This window comes from Pan troglodytes, chromosome 2 (assembly GCF_028858775.2).
Source record: "Pan troglodytes isolate AG18354 chromosome 2, NHGRI_mPanTro3-v2.0_pri, whole genome shotgun sequence".
Taxonomy (NCBI): Eukaryota; Metazoa; Chordata; class Mammalia; order Primates; family Hominidae; genus Pan; species Pan troglodytes.
Window position 1 is genome coordinate 53308380 of NC_086015.1, and position 17773 is coordinate 53326152.

General features: G+C 48.0%; 1 protein-coding gene across 11 annotated transcripts in view; it reads right to left on the reverse strand.

The window, feature by feature from the left end:
• Positions 1–179: 179 nt before the first annotated feature.
• Positions 180–17773, reverse strand: part of USP4 (ubiquitin specific peptidase 4) — a 64170-nt gene continuing 46576 nt past the window's right edge. For 5 of the 11 annotated variants that reach the window (XM_001163445.8, XM_001163407.8, XM_016941094.4 and 2 more), the window contains 9 exons: positions 16766–16957; positions 14887–14975; positions 8423–8647; positions 7168–7238; positions 6785–6903; positions 6308–6457; positions 3101–3204; positions 1164–1252; positions 180–801 (listed from right to left, as the gene is read on the reverse strand). In XM_001163445.8, the coding sequence (XP_001163445.1) occupies positions 643–801; positions 1164–1252; positions 3101–3204; positions 6308–6457; positions 6785–6903; positions 7168–7238; positions 8423–8647; positions 14887–14975; positions 16766–16957 (1198 nt within the window). In that variant the 3' untranslated portion in view covers positions 180–642. Of the gene's footprint in view, positions 802–1163; positions 1253–3100; positions 3205–6307; positions 6458–6784; positions 6904–7167; positions 7239–8422; positions 8648–14886; positions 14976–15736; positions 16029–16765; positions 16958–17773 lie in introns of those variants that run through there. The other 6 variants (XM_009445491.5, XM_063806778.1, XM_063806776.1 and 3 more) reach the window with 2 other exon arrangements.

Sequence of the window (17773 nt, forward strand, 5' to 3'; positions counted from 1 at the left end):
CTAGGGTAGCAGGGGATATAACAGAACTGCTGGGTTCCACAGGAGGTTGAGGGGCCAGGATCCCCAACACTAGATATCTTCCTTAGCGGGAAGAAAGCTGGAAATTACAAGATGACTCAACGGAGAAATGGGCTTCAGTGGGTAACTTTCAGAAAATTATAAACCCATACCAGTGCACATAGCGAGGGAAAGGGGAGTTTACTTGAGGCTTGGGTTACTGTGAGCAGACTACTTGGGGTGACTAGCATCGGCATCAGAACCAGAAATCCAGGCGCTCAGGGCAGCCCTGCAGGTGGGGTGGGTCTCCAGGCTGCTCCATACTCAGCGCCTGTGTTCCTCTCCATTCTTTGGGATCCATCAGACATACTCCATTGAGTACCCCCATCCCACCCCCTTTTCAGCTTCACAGGTTTCACAGAAATTTCTCACCACCTGTTTAAAAATAAAAATAATTCAGCCTCTTGACATAGCTTCTTCTAGGTAAACGGTCTTCTTTTTTTTGTTTGTTTCCTTCTGCTCATAAAAGAAGGGTATTTCCTTGTCTGGTTTTTAGACAGAACACTAGCAGTCTGCAGAGTGTCAAAGATGTTCTCCTGGGGGATTACACTGGCGCTACAGGGTGGCAGGATCGTGGAGTCAGCATTAGTTGGTGTCCATGCTGCAAGCCTCATCATCCCCCAAGCCCTGCTGAGAGCTGCTTGGTCGTGTCCCTCCATCAGAGGAACCAGAACTGCTAAGTGAAGGTGTCTTATAAAATTCATCATCTCGACGTTGGTAAAATAGCACATAAGCTGCTTTAGTCTGAAATACAAGAGGGGGAAAGACCATTCAGTGCTTGGAAAAATCACCCATTTTCCCCAGCTTTTCTCTAGCTGTCCAAAACCCTCAAGGATCTGCCATATCCACACAGAGGAGACCCTTCCATCTGAGGATGGCTGCCCCTGCCAGGCAGCAGGAAATGGAAGGAGCCTTGTGCAGAGAACTCTGAGGAGAGCTGAGCTTCTCATTTATGAAGGTCCCTGAAGGAATGCCAGCCAGCTCTGTCACACCTAGCTCCCACTGTCACATCAGGATGATGAAATAACCAACTAGCCTGATAGAGGCTCTTCCCAGCTTTAATCCATAAAGACATGAGGAAGAACCACATATCATGGCCTACTCACCACTATCTGATCCTCAGAGGCCAGGGACACGTTGCTATCATCAAAGTAATACCATTTACCATTCAGTTTGTTCTTCGCATATGCAGTGTCTGCCAAGTCAACAAAGAAAATACTCTAGCGGTCTCCAGAGAATTAATCTGGCTAGCTTATTAGGCTTGCACTAAATAAACACAAAAATCCCCAAAACAAAACCCCTGAAATTAAAAAAGTTTACAGTGTGTGTCTTAACAACCAAAAAACAACTCACCTTCTTTTCTAATCTGTTCCTTCTCAAAAAGGATCAAAAGGCTAAAAATGGAGCTGTCAGGGACCAAGATTTTAAACTATAATTTTGGGAAACTAATAGAAAAAATAGAGCTATTCAGTGCCAATCTTCAGGATGGCTATGTGCAATAATCCAAAACCAGGGAACCCATAAAAGGAGCTGAAACTTCTAAGATTTAAGCAAAACAATAGCTCTCACAAGGACATGCCAAGTCAGTCTCCCCCATTGCATCTAGGCAGGTGGCTACTAACATCAACAGAATGCTTAGTGCCTCGGGAGCCTACAGAATAATCCCAGTTAGAGGAACATTGGGTGTTTGGGTTTGCAGAGCTGGGATGTGAACAACATACCTTAGTCTCCATATCCAAAAAAAAAAAAAAATTATCTTTCTCTAAAACTAGGAGTCCAGAGTCTGTGGTTGGGTAACAGTTTCCCACAATGATTCAAGCATTTCCCAGAGGCAATGCTTCTTGTCTTGACTTTACACTATTCCCAAGCAGGATGTGTTTATTACAGCAATCCCAGCCCAGTTCCTGCTCCACCCAGACTCTCAGAAACTACAGAACCCAATGGAGATCTGATTTCCAGTGTCAACTTACTGTGTGGCTTTAGGTAAGGTGTTTAACACTTCAGCCTCAGTTTCCTCACTATAGCATTGACTGCACAAAGTGGTGGTGAGGATCATGGGAAAGGGCAACAGAGAAGGTGCCCAAGGCCAGTTCACACAGTCTGTGCTTGACACAATAGCAGCAACGGTGGCTTTCAATTTTGAAGTTCCAACTGTAGGCCCAATGTGGACCCTCACACAACCAGCCTAACCTCATGGACGAGAAAACTGAGGATGAGAAACTTGCCCAAATGGTATGTTTGTGTGCAAAAATTAGCAAATAAAAATGAACACAGGCTGGGCACGGTGACTCACACCTGTGATCCCAACACTTTGGGAGGCCAAGGCAGGGTGGTTCGCTTGAGCCCAGGAGTTCAAGACCAGCCTGGGCAACATGGCAAAACCCTGTCTCTACTAAAAATACAAAAATTAGCCAGGTGTGGTGGCGCACACCTGTAATCCCAGCTACTCGGGAGGCTGAGGCACGAGAATCGCTTGAACCCGGGAGGTGGAGGTTGCAAGTGAGCCGAGACTGCGCCACTGCTTTCCAGCCTGGGTGACAGAGTGAGAATCTGTCTCAAAAAAAGAGCAAACCAGCCAGGCACAGTGGCTTACACCTGTAATCCCAGCACTTTGGGAGGCCGAGGCGGGCGGATCACGAGGTCAGGAGATCGAGACCATCCTGGCTAACATGGTGAAACTCCATCTCTACTAAAAATACAAAAAATTAGCCAGGCGTGGTGGCGGGCGCCTGTAGTCCCAGCTACTCAGGAGGCTGAGGCAGGAGAATGGCGTGAACCTGGGAGGCAGAGCTTGCAGTGAGTGGAGATTGCGCCACTGTGTTCTAGCCTGGGTGACATAACGAGACTCCTTCTCAAAAAAAAAAAAAAAAAAAAAAAGAATTTAAAAAAAAACAGAGAGGGGAATCAGTATGAAGAAAGCGTGCAGCATGAAGCCTGTGAAACTGCATAAGCAAAGCATTTAGGGCAATGCCTGGTCCACTGGTGAGAGATGATGGCCGAGCACATTTCAATATCTCAGAAGGAAGCAGATGTCAATACTTACAGTGGCCAACCCCCATGGCTCCATAATGATTGGACACGGCAATGAGGTCGTACACATAAGGCCTTGCTGACAGGTTACAGACAAACTCGGACATGTTCAGCCCTCTGAGCACAAAACACAAAAATAGTTATTGAATATGTTAAACCCAAACAAAGTAGTTAAGAGTAACCCAGCAACCTCTGTTATGCAACAGGGCAGAACACAGGGAGGCACTCAAACTATTCGAGAGAGACCAAGATGGAAGGGACTCTAGGATCCGTGTTCTGACCACTGACATATTCAGGCTAGAAAATGGGGCTGGGTGTGGTGGCTCATGCTTGTAATCCCAGCACTTTGTGGGGCCAAGGCAGGTGGATCACCTGAGATCAGGAGTTCGAGACGAGCCCGACCAACATGGTGAAACCCTGTCTCTGCTAAAAATAAAAAAATTAGGCCGCGCATGGTGGCTCACACCTGTAATCCCAGCACTTTCGGAGGCCAAGGCAGGCGGATCACGAGATCAGAAGATTGAGACCATCCTGGCTAACACGGTGAAACCCTGTCTCTACTAAAAAATACAAAAATTAGCTGGGCTTGGTGGTGGGAGCCTGTAGTCCCAGCTACTCGGGAGGCTGAGGCAGGAGAATGGCGTGAACCCGGGAGGTGGAGCTTGCAGTGAGCCAAGATCGCACTACTGCAGTCCAGCCTGGGCAACAGAGCAAGACTCCGTCTCAAAAAAAAAAAAAAAAAGTATATATATATATATATATATATATATATACACACACACACACACACATATATACATTTATATATACACACACACAAAAATTAGCCGGGCATGGTGGCACACACCTGTAATCCTAGCTACTTGGGAGGCTTAGGTAAGAGAATCGATTGATCCCGGGAGGCGGAGTTTGCAGTGAGCCAAGATCGTGCCATTGCACTCCAGCCTGGGCGACAAGAGCGTAACTCCGTCTCAAAAAAAAAAAAAAAAAAAGGCCGGGCACAGTGGCTCATGCCTGTAATCCCAGCACTTTGGGAGGCCAAGGTGGGTGGATCATGAGGTCAGGAGTTTGAGACCATCCTGGCCAACATGGTAAAACCCCGTCTCTACTAAAAATACAAAAATTAGCTGGGTATGGTGGCAGGCGCCTGTAGTCCCAGCTACTCAGGGGGCTGAGGCAGGAGAATTGCTTGAACCCAGGAGGCAGAGGTTGTAGTGAGCCGAGATCGCACCACTGCACTCTGGCCTGGCGACAGAGTGAGACACGGTCTCAAAACAACAACAACAACAACAACAACAACAAAAGAAAATGGGAGAACCTTTCTGGGTAACTCCAGCACCAGACAAAATGGTGATGAGGGTCTAGAGATACACACAGAGGGCTTCAGCAAGTATGCAGAAATGGCTGTTCTTAACAGAATTACAGTTGGTGCCATAATAATTTAAACTCAACCAAAACAGGCCCCAGAAAGCTTTCTTCCTCCAATATTTTATTTAAAAATTTTCAAACACACAGAAAAGATAAAGAATTTTTTTTTTTTTGAGACGGAGTCTCGCTGTGTCGTCCGGGCTGGAGTGCAGTGGCGCGATCTTGACTCACTGCAACCTCTGCCTCTTGGGTTCAAGTGATTCTCCTGCCTCAGCCTCCCAAGTAGCAGGGATTACAGGCATGCGCCACCATGCCTAGCTAATTTTGTTTTGTACTTTTAGTAGAGATGGGGTTTCACCATGTTGGTCAGGCTGGTCTCAAACTCCTGACCTCGTAATTTGCCCACCTCAGCCTCCCAAAGTGCTGGGATTACAGGTGTGAGCCACTGCGCCCAGCCAAGATAAAGAATTTTTATAACAAATACTTATTATCCATCACCTGGAGTCTCCTGCTGACATGCTATACTTCATGTATCTATTCTTTCCCCCAGAAAGCATTTTAAAATCTACATTTTGTGGGCAACTCCCTTTTTTTTTTCTTTTTTTGGAAACAGGGTCTTGCTCTGTTGCTCAGGCTGGAGTGCAGTGGCACAATCTTGGCTCACTGCAACCTCCGCCTAGTGGGTTCAAGCAATTCTCCTGCCTCAGCCTCCCTAGTAGCTGGGATTACAGGCGCGCACCACCACATCCAGCTAATTTTTGTACTTTTACTGGAGACAGGATTTCACCATGTTGGCCAGGCTACTCTCCGGCTCCTGATCTCAAGTGATCCACCCACCTTGGCCTCCCACAGTGCTGGGATTACAGGTGTGAGCCACTGTGCCGGCCTCTTTTTTTTTTTTTTGAGATGGAGTCTCGCTCTGTCACCAGGCTGGAGTGCAGTGGCGCAATCTTGGCTCGCTGCAACTTTTGCCTCCTAGGTTCAGGCGATTTTCCTGCCTCAGCCTCCTGAGTAGCTGGGACCACAGGTGTGCGCCACCACGTCCAGCTAACTTTTGCATTTTTAGTAGAGATGAGGTTTCACCATGTTGGCCAGGATGGTCTCGATCTCCAGACCTTGTGATCTGCCCACCTTGGCCTCCCAAAGTGCTGGGATTACAAGCATAAGCCACCGTGCCCAGCCTATTTTTTTAAATATATTTTTTATTTTTTGTAGAGAGGAAGTCTCTCTATGTTGCCCAGGCTGGTTTTGAACTCCTAGGCTCAAGTGATCCTCCCACCTTGGCCTCCCAAATTGATATGTGAGCCACTGTGCCCAGCCAGGGAACATCTATCTGTTAACTTACTTTCCTGTTCTTAGTTACAGTCTGTACTGTGGGGCTTGAGAGGATATGAGTAGACAGCCAGTCCCAATCCCTACCCCAGGGACAGGATCATGGCAGGTGTGCAGCCCAACTGCAGCCCCCAATAATAACCCAACTCTACCTGACAGGCTATTCTTGGTTGCCTTGTCCCCTATTGGGCTGCCTCTGCTAAGGTGAGGCTACCTGTGACAGATGATGGACAGGAAGGCCAGTTAGGTGGCCTAAGTGACTTGAGAGGGAAACTAGCAGTGGCAGGGGTGACTGGCAGCAGCCTGTGTCTGGGCAAATGCTTCCACTGGAGAGTCTCTTCCCCAAAGATGGGAGGATAGGGACAGAAGGGGTAACTACAGCTAAACTCTGACCTCCTAGACCCCGGCAACACACATCCTTACTCAGAAAAGTTTTTGGTGGCAAACCACTCAGCCAATCAGTGCCAAGATTTTCTGCCTGTTTTTAAATGTTCCTAACACTGTAGTCACCATGACCCACCTGATTGGGAATTCTACGACTGTGTCGAGCTTATCCCTCCAGTATCTGTTGTAGGAGAAACGTTTGAGGTGGACCACCAGGATCTTGGGCAAGGACCATAGGTCAAACTTTTTTGTGGCCTGTTGATGCTTCTTACAGTTGGGACAGTACCTAAAAAGAGAAAGCTCCACTTAGCAGGGCAAGCCGGCAGCCAGTGCCACCTGGGCACTCATGCATGGAGGCACAGCTGCAGTCCCGATAGCTGCCATCCTCTCGGTCAGCACTCAACACTACTGCTTCTGGCCAGGGACCTGTCTTCCAAAATGGGGTGACGGCTTTCCTAGGAAACCTCAACTCACAGAGGATTATGTTGTAGGGTTGGCTATATAAAGAACTGACACATCCAAATACAAAGGGGTTTATGTGCACAGATGGCCCTAGCAGATCTGAGTCCTGGGGTGCATGGGGCCTCTGCCCAGACAGTGAGGAGCTGCGTACCAGGGGTCATGCTCCCCAAGGGTCTCCATGGTGGTGAAGAGCTCGATGCAGTCTCTCAGGGCCACTGTGGTCTTCTTCTTCTTCTGAGGCTGCAACATGCTCACATGCTTCTCGTAGGCCTATGGGAAACAAAGCACTCAGTTCTGCTGGAGAAAGAGATCTTACTGCATTAAGACACGAAGGCCTACAGAGGCTCTCCCACCTGGAATGTAGTACACTTTCTAGAGCCTCTGAACATAAAATGACAAAATCTTGAAGTGCTTTTCCTTCTCAGTCTTAAATATAACTTGCTAAATTGCTGTCCAACTGGTGAAAGTGATCGCAGTCCACATCCAGAGCAGAAACCAGCAGACACCACCGACCACGAACCCCGAGGGACCTACCTCAGATTCTTGCTCATCATAGTAAAGTCTCCGAGTTTCACTGTCCCAATCCATGGCCAGTGTAGATCGAGCTGAGGAGGACCAAAATGTCACTTGTTATGGAATGGCAAGCAACAGGAAAGGCTCTCCAAGTGACAGGAGTGAGAAGGACCACACTCAGGCCACACCATCAACACCTTCTCCCCCATCAGCAGCCAGTGTCAAGAGCAATGCTCTGCAATGGGCCAGCCCTTCTGACCCCCAGCCCCAAAAAGCCTTTGGCAAAGACTTCCTCAGTGATACAGATAAGCTACAAAGGAACTAACTGTGGAGAATTCTGAAAGGGCACAGGTCAAGATGGGAGTAATAGGGACCAGATTTATCATCCTACCATAAACCACAAAAAAACTGACAAAATGGATGAAACAATTGTTTTCAGACATTGGATAGAGCAAGCAGGAAGGAGATCCCTGACAGAAGGAAAAAAAAAAAAGAGACCCCTACATTGCCCTAGCTTATTGACTGCAGGCAGTTTCCAGGACTTAGCATAGGGGAGAGAGGGGAAGATTAAGCTGAAAAGTCAAAGACTGGAGTTTGAGAAGATGGCTAGAATTTGCAAGGCATTCCAGCCTGGGCAACATAGTGAGACCCTGTCTCTACACAAACTACAAATATTAGCTGGGTGTGGTGGTGCACACCTGTAGTCTCAGCTACTCAGGAGGGTGAGGTGGGAAGGGAGCTGAAAGACAGAGATGCTTCTCCTCCCCCAACTGGCAAAGGTGTCCTCACTGGCCAATTGTGCTTTTCACACAACCCCTCAGAATGCCTCTTCCTGTCTGTAGAGCAGTCCCCATTACAACCTCCATGTGTCGGTGAGGCTACAAAATCCATGACCATCCTCTGAATGGGTCACATTTCGTGAGTATTAATGAACAAAATAAATATGCGCTTATTCTTATAAGTGAGCAAATATGGGGAAATGTTGCTGCCAAGGGTGGCCACAGGAAAGGTTATCGGCCCACAGCAAATTCCCGCAGAGGGAGTGGAGGGAGACCTACTTTCCTCTGAGGTCATTGAGGACTGAGGAGAAAAGCCTGAAAGGTAGGGGGATCTCTGAAACAGTCCTTAGGGGGCTTCAAGCCAAGGGTCATACAAGTGCTGCTCCTGGAGGCACAGAGACTGTGAAAGCCCAATGCAGTGAGTGTCAAGTGTAAGGATTTTCAAACAGATCCTAAGACCCTAAAGCCCAGCTTGAAAGGTCAGAAAAAGTGCTTACAGTTGAGTTTAAGTAGTTTTCCATCAGCTGCAAGTGAATTTATGTCAGCTGTTCCATAGGAGTTCACAAGACTGAAGGTAAAAAGCCTTTTTGGGCAGGGCTGGCCTTTGATCTTTTGGGTGGTCTCACTGGGGTCATTTCCTGGCTCATCTTCCCCACTGCCTTCTGTTTCTGAAAGCTGCTCTTTGCCTTCTTCCTGATGCTCCATTTCTTCCTCATCTTCTCCTGGCACATAAATGGAAAACAATATGTATATAATTTCCCACCGTTTCAATGTTAAAAATTTTATTTAATACATAACTATGGTGTTTCCTTCCAGATTTTGTTCTGTGTATATGAAGTTAAATCTATTCCTTTGCATTTAACTTGAATTCACATGTGACTCTCACCACACCCTTGCAAGACAGGCAGACTGGGCACTGCTATTCCACGATGAGGAGGCAGTCTCAGAGAGCTTAAATGAGCCACCTGCAGGCACAATGAGATTCAGAAGCCCTGCCATCCTGTCTACTGGCCATCACAGCACATGGTCTCTCACTCTTGCAACTTCACCATTAGGCCCACAGAGAGAAAAGGGCTTAAATGAAACGCACACTCAACACTCAAGGAGACAGCTTGGTGAGAAACACTATCTATCTTCCATTCCATCCATTCCTTCCATCCATCCATCCATCATCCATCCATCCATCCATCCGAGACAGTCTCACTCTAGCCACTCTATCTATCTATCTATCTATCTATCTATCTATCTATCTATCTATCTATCTATCTATCTGAGATGGAGTCTCACTCTGTCACCCAGGCTAGAGTGCAATGGCACGATCTCGGCTCACTGCAACCTTCACCTCCCAGGTTCAAGCGATTCTCCTACCTCAGCCTCCTGAGTAGCAGGGATTACAGGTGTGCGCCACCATGCCCAGCTAATTTTTATATCTTTTTAGTAGAGACGGGGTTTCACCATGTTGGTCAGGCTGGTCTCAAACTCCTGACCTCAGATGATCCACCGGCCTTGGCCTCCCAAAGTGCTAGGATTACAGACGTGAGCCACTGCGCCTGGCCCTATTTATTTATTTATTTTTTGAGACGGAGTCTCACTCTGTCGTCCAGGCTGGAATGCAATGGCGTGATCTCAGCTCACTGCAACCTCCGCCTTCTGGGTTCAAGCAATTCTCCTGCCTCAGCCTCCCAAGTAGCTGGGACTACAGGTGCGTGCTACCACACCCGGCTACTTTTTTGTATTTTTAGTAGAGACAAGGGTTCACCATGTTCACCAGGATGGTCTCTAGCTCCTGACCTCGTGATCCGCCTGCCCCGGCTTCCCAAAGTGCTGGGATTACAGGTGCGAGCCACTGCACCCGGCCAAGAAACACAACTTAAAGGTCAATTGCCTTTTTTTTTGAAGTGGAGTCTCACTCTGTTGCCCAGGCTAGAGTACATTGGTGCAATCTCGGCTCACTGCCACCTCCGCCTCCCAGGTTCAAGCAATTCTGCTGCCTCAGCCTCTTGAATAGCTGTGATTACAGGCACGCACCACCACGCCCAGCTAATTTTTGTATTTTTAGTAGAGACGGGGTTTCTCCATGTTGGCCAAGCAGGTCTCGAACTCCAGCCCTAAAGTGATCTGCCCTCTCGGCCTCCCAAAATGATGGGATTACAGGCGTCAGCCACCAGGCCCAGCTATTTTCAAATATTATAATAAACACAAATATTAAGTATTCCGTTCCTCCAGAAAAAAACCTATCATGAATTTTCCTTTAGTATTTACTAAAGGTCTCTTAGGTGCAGGTACCATGCTAGGTTCCAGGGCTCCATAAGGGGAGCACACAGTCTAAAGGGAAAGTTAAAGTATCAAATAAGTAACTTTAGCAAAGATGGGGACCACTCCAAAAGGTGGTGTAAAAGTAACAGAGAAGAGCAGATTTAAAACAAAGAATCTACATACTTGATCAGTAAAAATGGAAATTCTGAGAAAAGGAGAATGTGCTATTTAAGAGCCCACAACCCCTGGCTCTCATGGAGGTTCCTTTCCGAACTTGCTTAACTCCTGAGATATGACACTGTCCCTTTACACACAATAAGCCTGTCCCCCTCCTACACTGGCAAGAAAAAACCTGCCCTGCCTGCTGCCTCTCGGAGAAGGACAGAGCCCAAAACTGCCTCAATCCCACTCAGGAAATGAGCAGTGCCCTCATACTTATAAGAACTCTGTCCTGGCCCATGCCACTGGCTGCCAGTTACCGGATAATGCCAGGAGCCTTGGGCCAATGCAGTCAGAATTAAATGCCATGGACTGTATTTCACAGGATGAGAAAAAAAGCAGCCTATGATCCCAGCAACTTGGGAGGCTGACGCAGGTGGATCACCTGAGGTCCGGAGTTTAAGACCAGCCTGAGCAACATGGTGAAACCCCATCTCTACTAAAAATACAAAAATTAGCCAGGCATGGTGTCAGGTGCCTGTAATCCCAGCTACTCGGGAGGCTGAGGCAGGAGAATCACTTGAACCTGGGAGGCGGAGGTTGCAGTGAGCTGAGATCACGCCGTTGTACTCCAGCCTGGGCAACAAGAGCAAAACTCCACCTCAAAAAAAAGAAAAGAAAAGAAACAGAAAAAGCAGGATCCACTGAAAGCAGCTACCCAAAGTCACTCAGAGAATCAGCAGGGGACCTAAAGGTCAGCAGTCACAGGCCTAACAAGGAGCCATGTCAGTAGAGGTTAAAAATGCTTTGTGGTTATGCCGGGCACAATGGCTCACGCCTATGATCCCAGCACGTTGGGAGGTTGAGGCAGATGGATTGCTTGAGCCCAGGAGTTCGAGACAAGCCTGGGAAACATGCAGAAACCCTGTCTCTACAAAAAAAAGAAAAATTAGCTGGGCATGGTGGCATATATCTGTAGTTCCCAGCTACTCAAAAGGCTGAGGTGGGAGGATTGCTTGAACCCAGGGAACGGAGGTTGCCGTGAGCTGAGATTGTGCCACTGCACTCCAGCCTGGGCGACAGAGCAAAAGAAAACAAACAAACAAAAAAACCTTTGTGCTTAAACAAGGTCTGAAGTCTACACACCAAGATTCACCTGTAGGATTCAAAAGGTGACACTCATTGTCCCGGACACGCCTAAGAAGCAGGGTTAGCAGTAAAAACAGCAAACACACTCACAAGATGTTGTTACTGATTGAGTGCCTTTCATGTGCCCTGTCCTTTAATCGCATGACCTCAAATTGTAATTGCAGATCTGTGAAGCAGATATCCTTTTGCAGACAGGTAAACCAAGGTTCAGAGGGATGAAGTGACTTGTTCAAGTCCACCCCACACCTTGAGCTGGGGATCAGAGTGCCTTAGCTTCCAGAGTGCCACAGATCACCCAGGGTCTGTTCAGAGACTACTATTACCATTCCAACACCTCTGCTGGTGGACCTATAAACAAAATATATTCCTGTTTATCCCTAGCGGGAAATGAACATAACATTTCGGGCAAGAATAAGAAGCCAAATATTGAGGCCGGGTGCAGTAGCTCATGCCTGTAATCCCAGCACTTTGGGAAGCCGAGGTGTATGGATCACCTGAGGTCAGGAATTCGAGACCAGCCTGGCCAAGATGGTGAAACCCCATCTCTACTAAAAATACAAAAATTAGCCGGGCGTGGTGGTGGGCGCCTATAATCCCACCATTGCACTCCAGCCTGGGTGACAGAGTGAGACTCAGCCTCAAAAAAAAAAGAGAATCCAAATATTGGCCATGTGTGGCGGCTCACGCCTATGATCCCAGCACTCTGGGAGGCCAAGGTGGGTGGATTGCTTGAACTCAGGAGTTCAAGACCAGCCTGGGGAACATGGGAAAACCTTGCTTGTCTCCATAAAAAAGAAAAAAAAAGAAAAAGAAATTAGCTGGGTATGGTGACACATTCCTGTAGTCCTGGCTACTCAGGTGGATGAGGTGGGAGGATTGCTTGAGCCCAGGAGGTCAAGGCTGCAGTGAGCCATGATTGCGCCACTGTATTCCAGCCGTATTCAACCCTAAAATGCCAAAAATAATTTGGAGTATCTCTTGATGACAGAGCCTTGTGGTCATTATTTTTAAAGTAAATTCTCAGCTAGGCACAGTGCCTCAGGCCTGTAACCCCAGCACTTTGGAAGGCGAAGGTGAGCAGATCACTTGAGGTCAGGAGTTCGAGACCAGACTCGCCATGATGGAGACACCCCGTCTCTACTAAAAATACAAAACTAGCCAAGTGTGGTGGCGCACACCTATAGTACCAACTACTTGGGAGGCTGAGGCGGGAGAATCCCCTGAACCCAAGAGACTGAGGCTGCAGTAAGCCAAGATTGTGCCACTGCACTCCGGCCTGGCCAACAAAGTGGACTCCATATAGAAATAAATTAATTAGTTAAAGTCAGTTCTCACTTTCTAGGACTGCATGTCTTGGAGGAATCTGGACATTTGGTTTTGCAACTGATAATTTTTTGTTTTTGCTGGTTTTTGTTTTTGTTTGAGATGGAATGTTGTTCTGTCGTCCAGGCTGGAGTGCAATGATGCAATCTCAGCTCACTGCAACCTCCGCTTCCTGGGTTCAAGAGATTGTCGTGCTTCAGCCTCCCAAGTAGCTGGGATTACAGGCACACACTGCCATGCCTGGCTAATTTTGTATTTTTTAGTAGAGACAGGGTTTCACCGTGTTGGCCAGGCTAGTCTCCAACTCCTGACCTCAGATGATCTGCCTGCCTTGGCCTCCCAAAGTGCTGGGATTACAGGCATGAGCCATCGCACCCGTCTGCAACTGAGAATTTATGTGCTGGGCGCAGTGGCTCACACCTGTAATCCCAGCACTTCACGAGGGCAAGGTGGAAGGATAGCCTGAGCCTGGCAGGTTGAGGCTGCAGTAAACCATGATTGAACCACTGCACTCCAGACTGGGTGATAATCAAGACCCTACTCTTTTTTTTTGGAGACGGAGTCTCACTCTGTCGCCCAGGCAGGAGTGCAGTGGCGTGATCTCGGCTCACTGAAAGCTCTGCCTCCCGGGTTCACGCCATTCTCCTGCCTCAGCCTCCCAAGTAGCTGAGACTACAGGTGCCCACCACCACGCCTAATTTTTTGTATTTTTAGCAGAGATGGGGTTTCACTGTGTTAGCCAGGATAGTCTCGATCTCCTGACCTCGTGATCCACCCACCTCAGCCTCCCAAAGTGCTGGGATTACAGGTGTGAGTCACCGCACCCAGCCTCAAGACCCTACTCTTAAAAAAAAAAAAAGCTGGGCACAGTGGCTCACACCTGTAATCCCAGCATTTTGGGAGGCTGAGGCAGGTGAATCATGAGGTCAGGAGTTCAAGACCAGCCTGGCCAAGATGGTGAAACCCCATCTCTACTAAAAATACAAAAATTAGCCAGGCATGGTGGCATGCACCTGTAATCCCTGCTACTTGGGAGGCTGAGGTAGAGAGTTGCTTGAACCCGGGAGGCAAACGTTGCAGTGAGCCAAGATCGCGCCACTGGGCTCCTGCATGGGCGACAGAGCAAGATTCCGTCTCAAAAAAAAAAAAAAGAAAAGAAAAAGAAAAGAAAAAATTTACAGCACTAGCTTGAAAGACATATATGGTTTTACAGAAAGCCACTGAGTCACGTAAGTCCCAAAAAGAAGAGTGACATGTCAGGTGGGGTGGCTCACAGCTGTAATCCTAGCCCTCTGGGAGGCTAAGGCAGGAGTATTGCTTCAGGTCAGGAGTTCAAGACCAGCCTGAGCAACATGGCAAGACTCCTGGTCTTTTTTTTTTTTTTTTTTTTTTTTTGAGACAGAGTTTCACTCTGTCGCCCAGGCTGGAGTGCAGTGGCGCGATCTCGGCTCACTGCAAGCTCCACCTCCCAGGTTCACGCCATTCTCCTGCCTCCCAAGTAGCTGGGACTATAGGTGCCCGCCACCATGCCCGGCTAATTTTTTGTATTTTTAGTAGAGACGGGGTTTCACTGTGTTAGCCAGAATGGTCTCGATCTCCTGACCTCGTGATCCGCCCTTCTCGGACTCCCAAAGTGCTGGGATTACAGGTGTGAGCCACCACGCCCGGCCAACCCCTGGTCTTCACAAAAAATTTAAAAATTAGCTGGGTGTCGTGGCATGCACCTGTAGTCCCAGCTACTCCGGAGGCTGAGGTGGGACAATCACTTAAGCCCAAGAGTCTGAAGTAACAGTGAGTCATGATTGCACCACCACATTCCAGCCTGGGTGACAGGAATGAGACCCCTATCTGGAAAAAAAAAAAAAAAAAAAGGAAGATTCCACAAGGTAGCAAAGTTGGACAACAGGCACTGGCAGAGTAGAATGTTGTAGACCTAACTCCTAACTCTGCTGCTGTAGGCAGAGCCCCAGCCCAGTCCCAACCCCCTTCTCCCATGTGTGTAACACCTTTAGAAGAAGAGGGAAATCAGGAGGTATTTGGTCAGTTACAGCCACAGAGCATGGTGCATACTCACCTTCACAGCTGTTCCTGGAGCCATTGCAGGCCCCTGGCTCCAAGGGTGAGCTGCCAAACTCATCCGGTAAAGGCTGTTTCACATAGCGGCTTCAAAAAGAGAAAAAGAGAAGAAAAAAAAGATTGTTAGTTGTAACATTTATCTATTTTTTCCACCATGCGGCTAAGAAGTAGTTCATAATTTATATGGATGATAGCTACTGACAAAGCAATTTATGTAAATAGAAGTGCTTTAGAATTATCCACTGGGCCAGGTGTGGTGGCTAATCCCAGCACATTGGGAGGCCAAGGCAGGTGGATCACCTGAGGTCAGGAGTTCGAGACCAGCCTGGCCAACATGGTGAAACCCCATCTCTAGTAAAACTAAAAAAATTAGCTGGGCATGGTGGCACATGCCTGTAATCCCAGCTACTCAGGAGGCTGAGGCAGGAGAATTACTTGAATGTGGGAGGCAGAGGTTGCAGTGAGCCGAGATCATGCCACTAGGCACTCCAGCCTGGGCAGAGAGCAACTCTGTCTCAAAAAATAAATAAAATAAAATAAAATAACACAGTGGCTCAATATTTTAAGAAATTAAAAACACAAATGGCCGGGCATGGTGGCTCACACCTGTAATGCCGGCACTTTGGGAGGCCGAGGTGGGCAATCACCTGAGGTCAGGATTTCCAGACCAGTCTGGCCAACATGGTGAAACCCCATCTCTACTAAAAATACAAAAGTTTGGCCAGGCACGCTGGCTCATGCCTGTAATCCTAGCACTCTGGGAGGCTAAGATGGGAGTATCACTTGAGGTCAGGAGTTTGAGACTAGCCTGGCCAACACGGTGAAACCTCCTCTCTACTAAAAATACAAAAATTAGCTGGAAATCACTTGAACCTGGGAGGTGAGGGTCGCAGTGAGCCGAGATTGTGCCACTGCACTCCAGCCTGGGCAACAGAGTGAAACTCCATCTCAAAAAAACAAACAAACAAACAACAAAAACATACACACACAAAACTTAGCCGGGCGTGGTGGCACATGCCTGTAATCCCAGCTACTTGGGAGGCTGAGGCAGCAGAATCACTTGAACCTGGGAGGTAGAGGGTGCAGTGAGCCAAGATCGCGCCACTGCATTCCAGCCTGGGCGAGAGAGCAAGATTCCATCTCGGAAGGAAAAAAAAAACCCACAAGAAATTAGCCAATGAAGACTCTTAAGAAAGTTTGTCTCGACTCTTATGTGAAAGTCATGTGGCACCATCAGTTTTGAAGGTATTTCCCAATAATCCTAATTTCCAGCTTCAGAACGATAGTGGAACACTTCAGAAATAAAATACAAATGCCATCAAAGCGCTAGCCTCCCTAACATGATTCTAAGAGGACTGGACTCCTAGGATCACGGTACCTAAGATGTGCCAGGTGGCTCATCCCAATAGCACCTGCCCTGGCCCATCCAGGGGCTGGCACAAGTGCATTTTTTTTTTTTTTTTTGAGATGGAGTCTCACTCTGTCACCCAGGCTGGAATGCAGTGGCGCGATCTCAGCTCACTGCAGCCTCTAGCTCCCAGGAGAATCAAGAATCAAGCGATTCTCCTGCCTCAGCATCCCGAGCAGCTGGGATTACAGGCACCCACCAGCATGCCTGGTTAATTTTATATTTTTAGTAGAGATGGGATTTCACCATCTTGGCCAGGCTGGTCTCAAACTCCTGACCTCAGGTGATCTGCCCGCCTTGGCCTTCCAAAGTGCTGGGAGTACAGGCATGAGCCACTGCACCCGGCAAATGCATTTCTTACAGAGGTGAGCATATAGGATCAACACAGCCACTTGGCAGGAGTTGCCACTACTATTACTGGGTATATCTTCATCTCAGATAACAACCAAATCACATTCCTGCCACCAACCTGATACGATCACAAACAGCCTGGTACAAAGACTCAAGGGTTAACTTGTGCTTGGGGACAGAAAGCAATAGTGGCTGCCCATATAGCGCTGATGCGGAGGAAGTGCTTGATGGCCTGGACTTCCTCTCCCTGAAGTAGACTGGAAGCGTGACACATTCCGAGCCATCCACGGAAGTGCTGCAGACCTCGTACCTGCGTCAATCACACAAGAGGGCACTTTTAGCAGTAGGTCCTTGTGAACAACAGAGATCTGAGCTGAAGCTATGTGGTGGCCAGGGCTATGATTACTGGGACAGAGCATATTTGAGTAGAAAAGGTGGCTATAACTATTGCCAAGACGTTTCTAGAGGTTGAGTCAGGAATCCAAAGAAGGACCATTGTCAGCACAATGTGAATCTATACAACCTGGGGCTGAGGGCTAACCGTGATACTCCTTCTTCCAACCACGGCCTCAAACTCTGTGGTCCTTCAACTGGGACCCAACACAGATAACAGCCATCATTCAGATCATCACTCTGAACACAAAGGCACACAGCTGGGTCCAGCCACCAAGTTCATCTTTTGTCATCAAAGAGCTCATCTTTAAAAAATGTATTGAGTTGGCTGGGCGCGGTGGCTCATGCCTGTAATCCCAGCACTTTGGGAGGCCAAGGCGGGCGGATCACGAGGTCAGGAGATTGAGACCATCCTGGCTAACACGGTGAAACCCCATCTCTTCTAAAAATACAAACAATTAGCCGGGCATGGTGGTGGGCACCTGCAGTCCCAGCTACTCGGGAGGCTGAGGCAGGAGAATGGTGTGAACCTAGGAGGTGGAGCTTGTAGTGAGTCAAGATCTTGCCACTGCACTCCAGACTGGGCAACAGAGCGAGACTCCATCTCAAAAAAAAAAAAAAAAAAAAGGCATTGAGTGCCCTGCCCTTTAATAAGACCAAATATTGTACAAAGATGTACACCTAGGATATTAGCCAAACTCTTTTTTTCCAAATGAGCAAGCAAATTTATAAA